Consider the following 15,662-nt stretch of genomic DNA (forward strand, 5'->3'; position numbering starts at 1 on the left):
GTCTGGGTAATACAATCAAATTGTTTATTTAAACCAGTATGAATATTACTTGTTTCAAAATCAAGCTTCAGATAATATATCAGTTATGAATCATTCATTTGATTAGCTCCGACAAACAGAGCATCAGACAGAGTGAGTTACAACACTCGAGGATTACCACTAAGACAATACTCACAACTTGGATTAATTTTCTGGAAAAACCCTTTTGATTCTTTTGATCTGAGGACCCTTATGGACGAAAGGAATATGAAAAGTTTAGAGGGAAATCGAGGAATGGACACATAATTTGAGGTAGCCAATAATCTGGTTTTATACGCCCACAGAACTTCTATTAAAAAACCGAACTGCTTGGCAACCAGACCAGGCGTCTAATTGAGACAGGTGTTTATTTGTCAAAATGTGTAGCCACACCAGGCTATTAAAAGGAACTGGGAATTTAACTGGGACCAGGCTTTTAATTGAAGTTTAACGGTATTTGGTCCACCTTGCCAGCAAAATAGAGATGTTGCTCTAAGTGTACAGCTATCGGCTAAGTTACCACTGCATGATTTTTTGCTAGCACTGGCTTTAATGAACAATAAAATGTGTGGCATCTTTGTCTACCACTCGAAAAATCCTTACAAATGCAGTTCATGAGTTTAGTAAGAACCCCTAATTTATCTGTAAGGTTTAGTCTAGACTTTGACATGTCACAGTGACAATAGCTCTTGAGTAAATAATAAAATTAATGCTGGCTAAATCCCATTTTGCTGCTTCAGTTTCACGGTCCTGGTATTGTGCATGCTGAATCCCCGTCACACTGTCAAAGCTCACTGGTGACTTAAATAGAATGAAGCCATCATTAATGTTATTAGTCACACCTGTGCTTTTTCTAGTCTGACAAGTCATATTGTCTGCAGCAGTGAAGCAGCCCTGTTATATAATATACTGTATATTTCTGTAGCAATGCTATTGGAAAAGCAAAGCCCTGCTAATACTGTACAGTACCAGTAAACCACTAGTACAAATTAAAATAGCAATCACCACCTTTTAAATTTCTTTTGTCAGGTTTATTATCTGGAAAAAGGCACTCACTACATTTAATGTGATCTGTTCATAAAATAAACTGTACACAACAAACTTATCACAGGTCATGGTCATGAAAAGGTTGATGATATGAGATAAACAGGTTACAGGTACAACCAGTGTGTGTGTGTGTGTGTGTGTGTGTGTAATTTGCCTTGCATGCAATGCACGCCAGTGATGCATTTAATAACTCTGTAAAATGTAAAGAAGGCATCAGGTTGTAGAGTCAGTGCCTGTTTGTAAATGAAGTCAAAATGGTCATGTGTCAAACATTTCAGTGAGTAAACCTCTAGGAACTACAGGAAAACACATTTCAGTGTGCCACAATGTTGTTTCCGAAAAAAATACCGAAAACGAAACTTGACATGTTCAGTTCATATTTTACAGTTCAATGGAAAATTCAACTCAAGTGCTTGTCTGATATCAAAAGGAGTAAACACGGATGCAAACATGCTCGATGGGTACAAAATCAACGGCGTAACATTCATTCATTAAAAAGTCATTTAAGTAATCTGAAGACATTTTGTGATTAAAAGTGAATGTCATAACAAAAGCAGTGTTTTTCGACATGGCTGACAATCTCATGGCCAAAGGTGATTAAATGTGTGTCTGTCAGGTGAACTCCAGCGCGGTGTTGATCCACAATGGTGGCAAACATTACTGACATGTTTTTTTTTTTTTGACATATAAGAAAGCAGTACATTTCATTTTATTTAAACAAAAGGAAACATTATTACAGCTGTCATTTCAAGCTTTCAAGGTAGTCAATTAACTGCTCTGGTTGTATTTTAATAACCATGCACAATCAAGGTGAACACGTTGTTGTTATGAGCTCTTAGTATGTAGTCGTTTATACCCCAAGGCTGCATTTTCATAATCACATATCATGTAGGAATAATTGTACATGTCAGCTAGGTTAACGCTCATATTGTCTATTGATCCAGCAGAAACACAACCTCCCATCCTCTATTCGTTTTACGCTGTAGTCCTTTAGTCGCTAAGCTTAACATAGCCACCACAGTATGACATGACAAAGTGGTAATCGATAATGTCTCAGAAGATGGATGGCATGAGAATTCAACATTAACAGACAGTTGTTGCCCAAGTGTCTCCTACGAGTCGTCAAGGCTGAAAGACAACAAAGCTGGAAAGACAGCTCCTGTAGAGATAGAAGTTCTTTAGCGGCCCGTTCTACAGTAACATCCGATATGAGGTATTTTAACTACACCCTCGTCTGTCTCTTCAATTTTTTGGCAACGCATTCTCTTCCCATGGCTATGGCACGATGACTGAATCTCCTGGGAGCAGCTCCAATCTAAGCATAGAAAACAGAAAGGCACATTTCTCGACATCTCAAAGGACCATGCACTCTGTGTCTCTGTCTCTTTCAGTTCGAGTCTCTCTTTGTCTCTTGAGGCGCTCTTCCATTCAATGCCTAGTCGTTCTCACTGTCTTTGGTCTGCACTGGCGTGAACCCATTCAACTTGCTGCGCTCCATTGCGTACTGTGACAGGTTTGTCAGGCTGGTGTTTCCCTCTTTTTTCTCTCCGTTTTCCTCATCTGGCTCCTCATCTTCTTCTTCTTCCGTCCTCTCCTCACCCAGCATGACGCTGCAAGTGTTTATGCCAAGACTCGCCCGACGCACATCTTCATCAATGTTCCTGCGGAGCTCACGGTTCTTGTTGCGTCTGGCCAGCTTGGTGAGGGATCCGAAGCGCAGGTTGAAGAGATTCTCCTCCGAGGAAGACGCTGTCTGTGGCACTTGCTCGCTCCCCTGATTGTCATACGGCTCGCAGGCCCCCTTCAGCCTCAGGTTGTTGAGCTTGGTGTCGATGCTCTCCTGGGAGGACGTCTTGAAGCGGCCGGCATCCAGGCTTGCGAACAAGGCCCGCTTCTCTGGGGACAGCATGTCCAGGGAGTGAGCTCGCTGCTCCAGGCCAAGCTGACGGCGCTCCATGCTGCGGATGGTGGCAGCCCGCTGGAGCTTGTCATGGATCTCAACACTCAGGCGCCGCCGCGTTTCACGGAACTCTGCTCGGACATTTGCCTTCCATTCAGCTGCGTGAGCTTTAATCTCCCCAACCTGTGACAGCAGTGCAAGAAAGGAATAACTCTGGAAAGCACGTGGGATACAATCTGCAGCAGTGAGACATTTCCACTGTGTTAAACATCACCTCCTTAAAGGCCCAGAAAAACAATATATCAATCAGCATCTTAGGCTGCATTAAGACTGCAGGAAAATCTGATTAGTTTCATAAATCAGATGTCTGCATAAGTCTGTGTGGTAATGACGCAGGAGTCAGTAACTATATAGCTACGATGATGGCATGGCTTTCCAGCATGGAAGCATGAGAAATTTCGCCTTTCATTTAATTTTCAACTTTCATTTTGCCCTCTAAAGAATCACGCATTCAAGTCCTCCTCAGTCATCAGACAAACTCATGCTGCAGTCATGCTTCACTGTGCAGCAAGAGGTGTGGTGCCATCCTCAAAGTAACATTACTGACTGTTGGCATGTAGTCCTCTGAACCTTTGATGAACATAAGAAGGATGCTAATTTTAGAACGTGCCAGTGGACATTTTGTGGCTCTGTAGCCGTCTAGGAAAAGTGACGAGTGACACTTTGACACTTTGAAATCTAATCGGAGCAGCTAGACCTCCAAATATGGTTTGGATCAGATTTGTTAAAAATCGAATTTCATATGCGCTTTCAATCAGGATATGCCAAAACAATGGATTTGGACTAGCAGTCTGAATATGGTCTTAGCATGAGTTAGGACTGTTGCAATATACCACTACTGAAGATAAGCATGATCAACACATTCTGACTCCGACCTCATCACATATCGACGTTTGGTCACAGACTTTCCACGTCCAGAAACGATGTGAAAGGTACCCTGGTTGCGTTTGTCGGTGACATTCTGGGACGCTGTGTCAAGTTATACCTGGTACATGCATTGTCTTCTTTCAAAATACACTTCCATTTTCACAAGAAATGTAATGCTAACATACAGTCTCTTTCAAAATAAACGCACTACGTCAGTAAAACAACAGGCATTGACGTTTTTTTGTTGGGTTTAGGCAACAAAAGCACATGGTTAGATCCACCACCCCTCCCGCCCACCTTACTCAGACTTTCAACACCTTAACTTTCGTTCTTGTCCCCCCGTCTTCCCCATGACGCTGCCGCACGCCACTATAACGCCACTATAACTATAACAGCAACCGGGCCGGGTATCATGCCAGCGTTAAAGGGCAGCTTTTTTTTCCTCAGTGTCTGACGCCACAAGTCACTACCCAAGCGCTGCATTTCGACAACTTTGGAGTGAGACTGGGTTGACGTGATATTTAAAAAATGAAAAACTGATAATAATACACTTGTGATCATATCGTGTAAATAATTCAGCACTTCTTAAATCAGGGTTGTCACATTTCCACTTTTTTTTTCTATAGATAACAATAATATCGTCACCATGAATTCTTTAGATTTATTTTCTCATTGGTTTAAAGTGGGCGGGACTAATTTGTGAAAAGGTGATGTCACATACTTTTGAAACAAAATGTGATATGACAGTTGTGGGGTTGCTTGCTTATGTTATGTATCAATGTATCACACTGATATGTCAATCAAATGTGACCAAACCACAACAACACAGTCCTAATGCTGTAATGAAAATAAGATTTTAAACCAAGTTTTCAGGGACTTTAAAATTAAGACTTTGGCACCAACCGAACTCCATATATCAAACCCTGCAATGAACATCTATATATCTATTTCCATTCTGGTCACTGTCTAAGTTATGGTCTCTTCTGTCTGGACTTAAAGGTGAAAGAGCTTCACATCTTGAACGCCTCAAACAGTAGCAGCCGGTCACAGAACATTTTGAGCCGCAATTAAAAGGCAAAATAAAAGAGCAGACAGAAGGGGCCAAGGAGGCAGTCGTGACCTTTCATTTCCTACCTCTCTAATGTAATACTGAGTGGTGTAATTGAATGAACCTCACCTCTTCTTTGGTCTTTTTAGACAGTACCCGAAGCCAGTCTCCAATCATGCTGAGGACGGCCGCAAAGTACGCCAAACCCACCAAGATCCAAAACCACACCAGAGGCTTGTACCATTTCATGTAATCAATCCTACGGTCACCACCTGGAGGGGAAGAAAAATACCCACCCAAATACGTCATGATAGTTTGACGAAACAGAAATCTGCATCATGGCAAAAACAACTATCTGTAGCGTAGCTCTACCTGCCACATAGTCTCCTATTCCCACTGTGGTGAGTGTGATCACAACAAAGTAAATGGCCTCCAGTGTGGTCCAGCCCTCAATGTGTTTAAAGATGACAGCAGGGATGGTGACGAAGACAATGCAGCCGGCCAGGATGAACAGGATGGTGGACGTCACTCTGATCTTAGTCTGGCTGATCTGTTTGTGTTTTTGCTGAGGAAACCAAAGAGGAGATTAAATCAGAACCAATACAAGCAATTAAGAAAAGATCAACAAGATCTGATACATGACTCACATTGGAACAAATCTGAAATGCTTATTATCCCATTGAAAAAAACATAGTGGCAAATATGAATGAAAAAGAACCAAAACTTGCAAGTCACCCTGAATATCTTCTCGACTCTCAAGATGCTTTTCACAAAGATGGTCCCCAGCTGGTCTCCAATCCCCGCCAACAAGAAGCCAAAGAGAGGGATGCCAAATATGGCATAAAGGATGCAAAAGATTTTTCCGCCCTCCGTGCTTGGAGCTATGTTTCCATAACCTGTCACAAACAGGGAAAAACATGAGGAAGAGGAGAGAAGAGGAAAAAGAGTTATTAACATGACATTAAAGACAGAAAATCAACGACGGAAGGAAGGCAGAGAAGATGTGGCGAGGAGGAGACGGAGGAGGTGGAGTGTTAAGTGTGAGATGAGAAGCAGAAGAAAACAATCGAGACTTTCTTATGCAACATAATTAATTGACGCCCATATGTTATAGTTCTTGTTCCAGGGGTCCTCGGTAAATAAGGTCCTACAGAGACAATAATTAGGTTCCCCTTAGAGAAGATTACTTTAATTGTTGCCCTACAGTGACACAGATACAATGACAAAGCCAGGGAGACACAACAAGGACAGTTTATCACGACTACTTTGAATACAATTTAATTTAAACTCATTTGAGCAGCATACATATTTCTTTATTTGTAACTGTTATGTAACCTGGGCATAAAAGTAAATGAAGCCACTGAAAGCCGCTGTTCGGTAGCGTTTTAGCAAATGCCACAGTTAATTAAATCTCTGGACCACACCATAACAAGAGGTCAAGGACATTGTATTTTCTCCACTCACTTAACTGAAGGAACATGCAGCTAATAGAGAGTACAGAAACTTTAATGCATCAGCTTTGATGTTGGAATATTGGCTCCCAAATGGAACCGTATCTATTGTAGATGCTCAAAGTTCATTGGTGGATTATGAGACAATGGGCCCCGGGGCAAAGACGTGCAAAAGACCCTGCCACCTCTTCCACAAAGAAACGAGACACACAGGCTTTACAGCTGTTTAACCTCTTTTGTATTTATTTTACATCTCGTAGTCGTTTCACATCTATCTGTGGTTTTGTTTCTCTTTGTTTTCATTTTATGTCTCTTTGAAGTCATTTTATGTCTCTTTCTAGTCATTTTATGTCTCTGTAGTCATTTTGTGTCTCTTTGTAGTCATTTTGTGTCTCTGTAGTCATTTGTGTCTCTTTCTAGTCATTTTGTGTCTCTTTCTACTCATTTTATGTCTCTTTGTAGTCATTTTGTATCTCTGTAAGTCATTTTGTGTCTCTTTCTAGTCATTTTATGTCTCTTTGTAGTCATTTTGTGTCTCTTTGTAGTCATTTTGTGTCTCTGTAAGTAATTTTGTGTCTCTTTGTAGTCATTTTGTGTCTCTTTGTAGTCATTATGTGTCTCTGTAGTCATTTTGTGTCTCTTTGTAGTCATTTCGTGTCTCTGTAAGTCATTTTGTGTCTCTTTCTAGTCATTTTGTGTCTCTTTCTAGTCATTTTATGTCTCTTTGTAGTCATTATGTGTCTCTGTAGTCATTTTGTGTCTCTTTGTAGTCATTTTGTGTCTCTTTCTAGTCATTTTATGTCTCTTTGTAGTCATTTTGTGTCTCTGTAAGTCATTTTGTGTCTCTTTGTAGTCATTTTGTGTCTCTGTAAGTCATTTTGTGTCTCTTTGTAGTCAATTTATGGCTCTTTCTAGTCATTTTGTGTCTCTTTCTAGTCATTTTGTGTCTCTTTGTAGTTATTTTGTGTCTCTTTATAGTCATTATGTGTCTCTGTAGTCATTTTGTGTCTCTTTGTAGTCATTTTGTGTCTCTTTGTAGTTATTTTGTGTCTTTGTAGTCATTCTGTGTCTCTTTGTAGTCATTTTGTGTCTCTTTCTAGTCATTTTATGTCTCTTTGTAGTTATTTTGTGTCTCTTTGTAGTCATTATGTGTCTGTAATCATTTGTGTCTCTTTGTAGTCATTTTGTGTCTCTTTGTGGTCATTTAATGTCTCTTTGAAGATGTTTTGTGTCTCTTTGAAGACGTTTTGGGTCTCGTAGTCATTTTGCCCTTGTAGTCATTGTGAATCTCTCTAATATCTTTTTGCAGCTATTGTGCATCTCTTTGTAATTGATTGTGTCTCTGCATTCGACACAGTGGACCATCAAATCCTCATTAACAGGTTGCACAATTGCATTGGCATATCAGGCAAAGCATTAGACTGGTTTTCTTCATACCTCTCTGACAGGAGTTTCTCCCTCTCTACAGGTAAATTTGTATCTGACTCCTCTCTTCTGTCCTGTGGTGTCCTGCAGGGCTCAGTTCTTGTGCCTCTGTTATTTTCTCTATATTTGCCACCGTTAGGACCAATAATACACAGATATAACACTGCATATCATTTATATGCAGATGATATGACCAAATCTTGTTTTGGAAAATATTACTAAACTAAGATCTGTTGTTTCAAGTACTGAACTGGAAATAATTATACATGCACTTATCTCATCTGGCATTGACTAGTGTAATGCACTTTTCTCATCACTGAGTATGTCTACTATTGCTCAGCTGCAAGCAGTCCAGAATGCTGCTGCCAGACTAACTAGATCAAATAGACGCTCTCATACTACCCCTATACTAAAATCCCTTCATTGGCTCCCTGTTGAGTTTAAGATCCAGTTCAAAATTCTCATTCTTACTTACGGAGCATTACATGGTCAGGCTGCCTCTTATGTAGCTGAACTATTTCACCCGTATTCTTCAGCTCGCTGTCTTTGATCATATTTGCTACATTTGTTGTCTGTCCCTAGCACGTGCCTTAAGACATGGTAACACATAAATTTTGGAATGCTCTGCCTGCTCCCTTACGATCTGCTGACTCTGTGGTTTCTTTTAAAAGCCATCTAAAAACACACCTGTTTAGACAGGCATTTGGGTAGTCATTTTTTATGATTTCTTTCTTGTTGTGTATTGACCTTGTGAAGCACTTTGTGGCCTATATCTGCAAAAAGTGCTTTACAGGTAAACTTACTTACTCTTTGTAGTCACATTGCATCTCTTTGTAATCATTTTGTGTCTCTCTGTAGTTGTTTTGCCCTTGTTGTAATCATTATGAGTCTCTCTAATGTCTTTTTGCTGCTATTTTGCATCTTTGTAGTTGTTTGTGTCTCTTTGTAGTCATTTTATGTTTCTTTGTGGTTATTTTGAGTCTCTTCCTCCTCCTGGTTGGTACATGTCTCTGTGAGTGACATTTTGTAGGTGGAGGCCAGGGGGGGCCCTGACACTTTGAGCCCCTGGGCCTGTGCCCAGTAAGCACATTAAGTAATCCATCCATGTCAAAGCTTTAAGGCACCCAAAGGCTTTTTACTTTTATTTAAGGAAGAATTTTGACCAATCATAAATTGTTAATAACACGTTTGTCCTGTAAAAGCTAAAAAACCTTTTAAGGAAGAAAAAGCACGCAGAGAGACACCGACATCAAGTAAAACCACATCGTCTGTGTTGTCGGCAGTGTCTGTTTTCACAGGTTGTTAAATCCCACCATGCTCGGGCTTTACATCATTTAGCAATACCTCATGAGGGCAAAGGGATTTGTAAAACTCACCTAAGGGCAACATTAAGAGGGAGGATTTACACAGCTTAGCAGAGATTTGTAATGAGAAAACACCTTTGACAAACAGAAAGGACAAATCCCATCTAAAGCACTGCAATGCTTTTTAAGAAATAACGATTGCCCATTATTCTTGTATTTATGAGCTCATGTTGTTTTGGGGCAATTATTTGTACCATCTGAGGAATTTTCACCAGCCAACATTACACTACAGTCTCTGGTAATACCTCGTTAACGTTGTTACATCTGTTCATCAAAGAGAACACTGTTTACAAAAGACATGGTTGAGATAATTTATCTGTATGTGCTTTGGTTTTTGCTTTAACCTACATTAATTAAACAGAAGACTGGAAGCACATCTTATTGTAGATTGTCAAATTCATTCAACAGTAGCAGATTAAACTGGAGTATTAAATGGTGGATTGTTTAAACCGTTACCTATGGTGGTGATGACAGTTCCAGCGAAGAAGAAGGCACTGCCCAGGTCCCAGTAACTGGAATTGTAGGATGTGTCTCCAATAGGACTCACCCCTGCACTCACAGCATCTATAGCATGCTGAGAAAAAAACATGTAGAAATGATAATGTTAATAGGGTTGGTGGATATAAATAAGATGAGAGAACTGAATTTAACAAAGACCAATGTCACAATGCTGTGTTAAAACAAGTGGAGCTAAATGGCTGCAGTTACAATTGTCAGTTCAATATTCCAGTTAATAATTTCATCATTTTAAGATTTTGCATAAATTTACATTATGATGTACACATAGTTTCCACCATTGCACAGCCCTAGATATGCAGAACCCTTTTTTAGCTTGTGATTAGCTGGGGTTGAAAAATTAAAACAGCGCAGAAGAGGCAAAAACTGTACTTCCTTTAAATGGCCACTTGAGGCTGGCTCCAAAAGTGAGTCAATCCCAAAAGACCCCATGTTAAAATGCCCAACTTTACTGCAGAAATAAACATAGTTACAGCCTGGTATTAAAAAAAACAGTTTTGGTCTCTAATGCTAATTCCAACATTCATTTATATAACTCACCAATTTAGATTTTATGAAGGCTTAAATTTATGCAAAATTAAGGGCGTGGCCACTCTGAGTGACAGGTGGGTGCTATTTGTTATCAAGTCGCTACCACAGCGACAACATTGCTTAGGTAACGTAACCATGGTTAATGGGGTATAGCTGTTATTGTTAGCTGTCGCTATGTCAGTGGGTTTTCAGCTCATTAAAGTTTACTGGACCATTTTGGTCCCCTAAAAAAGTCTTGTTCTGCATTTCGTTATACTAAAAAACCTTTTGAGGTGTCGGATATTACATTTTTTCTACTAAGTACATTTTGTTTAAATGGTTTTAAGCCTGTTTTTTGTCAGCAAAAATTAGCATTAGCATTATCACAGTTAACCATGGACTGTGTGCACTGTGCTCACCAAGCTAGCAGCTAGCATTAGGGTTAGCTCCACCCTCTCATCCAAATATGGTCCCCTCTAGCTCCAAAGTACAAGATGGTGACAGTCAAAATGCCAAACTAAAGGCTTTAACACAGGAGTCCACAAACCAATGGGTGACATCACTGTGGCTACCTCCTGTTTTTGTATAAACACAGTCTATGCTTTTGACTCCTTAAAATAAAGCAATGTCTCGTCAATAGATGCATATCTCTACGGTTGTGACCAGTCCAACCAAAGAGGTTTTCATTGCTTTATTTAAATCCGAACACAGTAAAATAATCCAGTAATTCACCAGAACTAGAAAAGCTAAAATTAGAGGATATCAGGAAAAAATAATTATAACTTTTTCCAGCAGAAATGTGTTTTCTTGCAACCCCTCATTTGCCTGCAACCTCTTGTGGGGGCCTCACCCGCATGTTAGCAACCACTGACTTTGAGCATGGTCTTTTTAATTAGCTGAGAAAACATTTTATGCAAGTAATTTTGGCATTGTCACTGTTTTACAATTTAAAAACCAACAATATCAACATATGAAATCTTCTTTTGGTAGTATATACTTGCCCAAACATCTTGCACGAGATCTGTTCCCATTTTTCTGTGTCAGGCTCTTCACATGGAGCTGTTTCTCAGTATTCTTACCCACAGTGAATGTTTTTACACCTCACATTGACTACATCTACATAGACTTTCACTTGCAGCAGAGAGACCTTTATCTCTCTGTTCCTCTGTGTCAGCCCTTTTCTTCAGCCCCTGAGCTTTTCTTTATCTCCAGATTGTCTGGGGAAAACATTAAGAAGCCACAATGCTCTGCATTTACTGCATCATTATTCTCATTGATCTCCCTCTGAGCTCCATTACGTAGCCATGAAAAGTTAATCTACTATCATGCGTTCTGTCTGAAATCCCTGTTTATGGACATTTTATGGGATAAGCATTTATTTTTTTAATCTGCGTTGAAATTAATAGTTTGAATTTGGCCCCTGGGCTCAAATAAACATCACCTCTGCTGACATGGAAGTCATTTTGAGGGATGCCTTTGGTTAGAAATAGCTTCAATGCATTTACCAACGGTGAAGTGCAGCCTCTTCATTCAGGGCAAGCCCCGGATCTATTCATGCAAGCTGTTAGTTAGATGCACGTCCATGTAATAAAATATGTATCAACTCTCGTGACATACATTTCAAAGCAGACAGAGTGGAGGACCACTTCCACACACATCGCTGCACATGCCTACTCATAATCTTGCATGTGATTTCCTCGGCTCCATCAGTGCAGCCCGCTAATGAGACAGATTTTGGTATCTAAAATTAGCCAATTACAGTAATGCTATTTCATATAGCAGACACAGCTGCTTTATAGGGGGAAATATCAAAGCATTAATTATAAAATAAACCCCCAAATAGCCTAATTCTGGAGCCAAGGGAGAGCCAAAAATAGCCTCACAATGTGTCTGAATATTTTATGAGAGGGTCTATTTTTGTCTCGTGCCTTTTTCACAGCCAAGTTCACGCTGCATTAGAGATGTGGAAAATCCTCCTTCTCCACGTGCACTTTTGAGGCACGAGGATGCTGACTTTGATATTGTGTTGCAGGGTGTTAATTGGGACGACAAATGGTGTTTTTCATTACACACGGGCTCTCTTCCATTTTGATTGCACAGGAGAACGAGCACACAGACATTCTCGCAGACGCACAATCAACACCAAATGTTTGTGCCGACGAGCTTCACACTAATGTGTGTTTTCATATTCCACACTGCAGTATCATTAGAAAGCAAGCTAACTCGCTGCAGATCTCCATCCTCTCTGTGTGTCTTTCTAGCCCACAGCAGGTGATGACGGTGATCCGGCCAGTGTGGTGCCTCACTCTCTGTGAGCCTCTGCCAAGCACTCTCCTCTGCAGCACTCTCAACATCACTTACATCTATGGCTGTGCCCTAACCACCTTGAAGCATTAAAGCCGTTCAGATGACTGCCAAACAGGAAGACTCTGGCCCATCACAGATAAGGCTGACTTGAATTTATCAGAACTGCTTGTGAAGTGAGCGGAAGAAAAACAAAATCGGTCTTTGGTACTCAGAGAGGCACAGGCATTATTTTTTTTAGCACAAAATCAGCCTGTTTTTGGTTTCGTTCTGACATTAAGGATTGTTTTCTATCGAACAGGTGTGACTTTTTTTTAATGGAGTTCTTATAATGTCATGAGTGAAAGTAAAGAAAGTATTCCCACATTCAAAGTCATACGTAAGTACAAGTATTACCACAAAAATGGGCTTAAAGTGTCAAAAGTAAAACTACTCATTATGGAGCAGGGTGGCTCCTGTCAGTGTCATAATGTGATATATTGCACCTTGTGACCACTAGGTCTGCCCCCTAGCAGTCGACCAAACATTAGTCGACCAGAAAAGTCAGCAATATTTCATTGGTGGCTTGGTACCAAAAAAAACAAAGAAACTCTATTAGGAGCTGTGCCTTGTCAAAATAAATCAAAACCTATGTGACCATGTGGGAATTTAATTTGAAAGGACAGTACACAGGAAGTGGCCACGCTCAGCAGTCAGACAGGAGTCACGTTACAAACCAATCACTGCCGACAGACATCTTTCCCTTCGTCTGTAAATATTCAGTCTGATAAATATGGAAAAGTTGATCATGTTAGTGCAGGGCTACCCAGAGAACGGACGATAGGCCTACACACTTATCAACAGCGCCTGGAAGAAGATCAGCAGGCGGCTCGCTCAGTGTGTGACGTGCACTTGTAGATAAAATACAGGCCTATATTAATGAAGGTTCATTAGTACGGTTTTGTATTTCTCTGTAATGTAGCACAGTGTTAACAATGTTACTGATACTATTCTTTCTCACACCTTCAACTCAAACCATTGTGTTGCCCTGCCCAAAATATATCATTTAATAATTAAATTAATACTGTAAACATGCGGGCGACTAGTCGACTAATGACCCTAAATGACGACTATTGGTCAACTAGGAAAACTCTTAATTGGGGGCAGCCCTAGTGACCACTTTATAACCCTGATGCAAATTTAACAAAACAGCTCAGCCATGAAGTCCATCTTTGACACTGGTATTCATACACACAACTACATGTTTATTTTGAGGTTGTAATTCGCAGTGGTGTTGAACCTGACCTCATTATACTGACATGTTTGCCTGGGTCCACGCTTCTGATTGCGCCCACTCCACCAAGTTCATGTGAAATCGAATCCCCCTCCCTCAGGGAGATTGGTTAGAGTGGACACCATGTCAGACTGAAGAACGACACGGAGTGTAACAAGTTGACACTTGTGTTCGATATCAGGCAATTAAGATGTGATACCAATATTCCCATCCTGTGGCCACTGAGTGTACACATGTAGGCGTTTGGACTACTTCATATATTGGTAAATGGTAAATGGACTGCACTTGTGAAGCACTTCTTTTGGCTTCCGACCATTCAGAGTGCTTTTACACTACATGTCACATTCACCTATTCACACACAGTCACATACTGGTGGCCGAGGCTCACATACAAGGTGCGATATGCTACTCAGTAAGCATTCACAAACACTCACACACTGATGGAACAGCCATCGGGAGCAATTTAGGTTTCAGTGTCTTGCCCAAGGAAACTTCGGACTGGACACCACAGTCGTTTTTAGGGAGTTAAATTGTTTTGTATGTAACATTCATAGTTTGATAATGTAGTGGAGTAAAAAAAGTGCAGTATTTTCTTCTGAAATATACTTTGGAAATCAAGAACCTTTTATTCATACTTACCTGCAGTAACTGAGTAAATAAAGTGAGTCACATTCCACCTCTCTACACAGGGTATCTTGTGTTGTGACATTTGAAGACACACAGGTCTATATTAACTGTATACTTATATTGATTTGACAGTCGTTCTCACAAACAGCTATAAATCCATATAATTTAAAAAGTTAACTGAAAATCATGTAACCGGTGGCGCTCAAAAGGTTAAAGATTTAAAAAGCTTTTAATATCTCATGGCTGTTCAGTACGAAAACAAGTACTTGTCCTGATTAAGGCCTTAATGACTGAAAAGCGTAGGCATGTTTTAACAACTGAATATCTGTTAGATATTAAAGGCTTTTTAAATCTTTTCCCTTTTGAGTAACTCAGATCTCGTCAACAATTCTACACGGAAGTGCAAAAGAAGGACACCTTTTTTACACCCAAAATCATGTAATTCAAGCTATTTAGAAAACCATGACGGTGCTGTTTGCGTGTCCTGACGCACATGTACTACTGCAGGTAGTTTGGTGTTTATGAAAGTTTATTTGTAGATGAGTGACTCATCAATAGATGAAGCTTGAGTGGTGTCAATAACAGAGCGGCTTCACATTGTGCCAAAGTATGAGTCATCCAGACGGCCCTGGAAAAGCCATTTGGGTCTGCTGCGTATGTGGGCACACAGTGGGTAGGTGAGCAGCACAAACACCGAAGCCGACATGACGAGGTCAACAGACGTTCATGGACACACATACAATTTACCACATGCTGTTAAGCAAAGCTTTGCAAGTGCTTCCTCTGTCTGTACATCGTCTTCTTCCATCTCAAGTGCACACATTGTACAGTGTATATACGTACACTAGCTTCCAAAGCTTGCCATTTTTCCGTCAACTCCCCCACCAAACAGTATGACAACAGTGAATCATGGCTGCTGGGGCGCCACAGAGGATCTTTGTCTGAGTGACAGGCGTGACACAGCATGAACGGACCGATAACAGAACCTGTTAAAAGACCAGACAGACTCTTTGATGGAGTACTTGTGAAGAAGCATGTCCTGAGGGCCTTTACTTGAGATGGCAGCAGGAAAAAAATGTGTTATTTGTCAGTTTTAGTTTCACACATGGCCTCATATTCATTATTTTTGCAACACAGAGTTGAAGTACCATCATAGCTCAGTAGAGTGACAAATCGATATTTTCTCTTCTGATTCAAAGAAATACAAAAGACACTTTTTTTATTTTTATTTTAGTTGGCTAAGAGACTGATA

General features: G+C 40.3%; 1 protein-coding gene across 2 annotated transcripts in view; it reads right to left on the bottom strand.

Annotated features, from left to right (window-relative positions):
- Positions 1-1,027: 1,027 nt before the first annotated feature.
- Positions 1,028-15,662, bottom strand: part of kcnk10b (potassium channel, subfamily K, member 10b) — a 30,052-nt gene continuing 15,417 nt past the window's right edge. For both annotated transcript variants that reach the window (XM_033643591.2, XM_033643589.2), the window contains exons 3-7: positions 9,637-9,754; positions 5,676-5,836; positions 5,313-5,505; positions 5,070-5,212; positions 1,028-3,148 (exon numbers count right to left, since the gene is read on the bottom strand). In XM_033643591.2, the coding sequence (XP_033499482.2) occupies positions 2,501-3,148; positions 5,070-5,212; positions 5,313-5,505; positions 5,676-5,836; positions 9,637-9,754 (1,263 nt within the window). In that variant the 3' untranslated portion in view covers positions 1,028-2,500. The remainder of the gene's footprint in view (positions 3,149-5,069; positions 5,213-5,312; positions 5,506-5,675; positions 5,837-9,636; positions 9,755-15,662) is intronic.

Source organism: Epinephelus lanceolatus, chromosome 15, assembly GCF_041903045.1.
Source record: "Epinephelus lanceolatus isolate andai-2023 chromosome 15, ASM4190304v1, whole genome shotgun sequence".
In the NCBI taxonomy this organism is placed as follows: Eukaryota; Metazoa; Chordata; class Actinopteri; order Perciformes; family Serranidae; genus Epinephelus; species Epinephelus lanceolatus.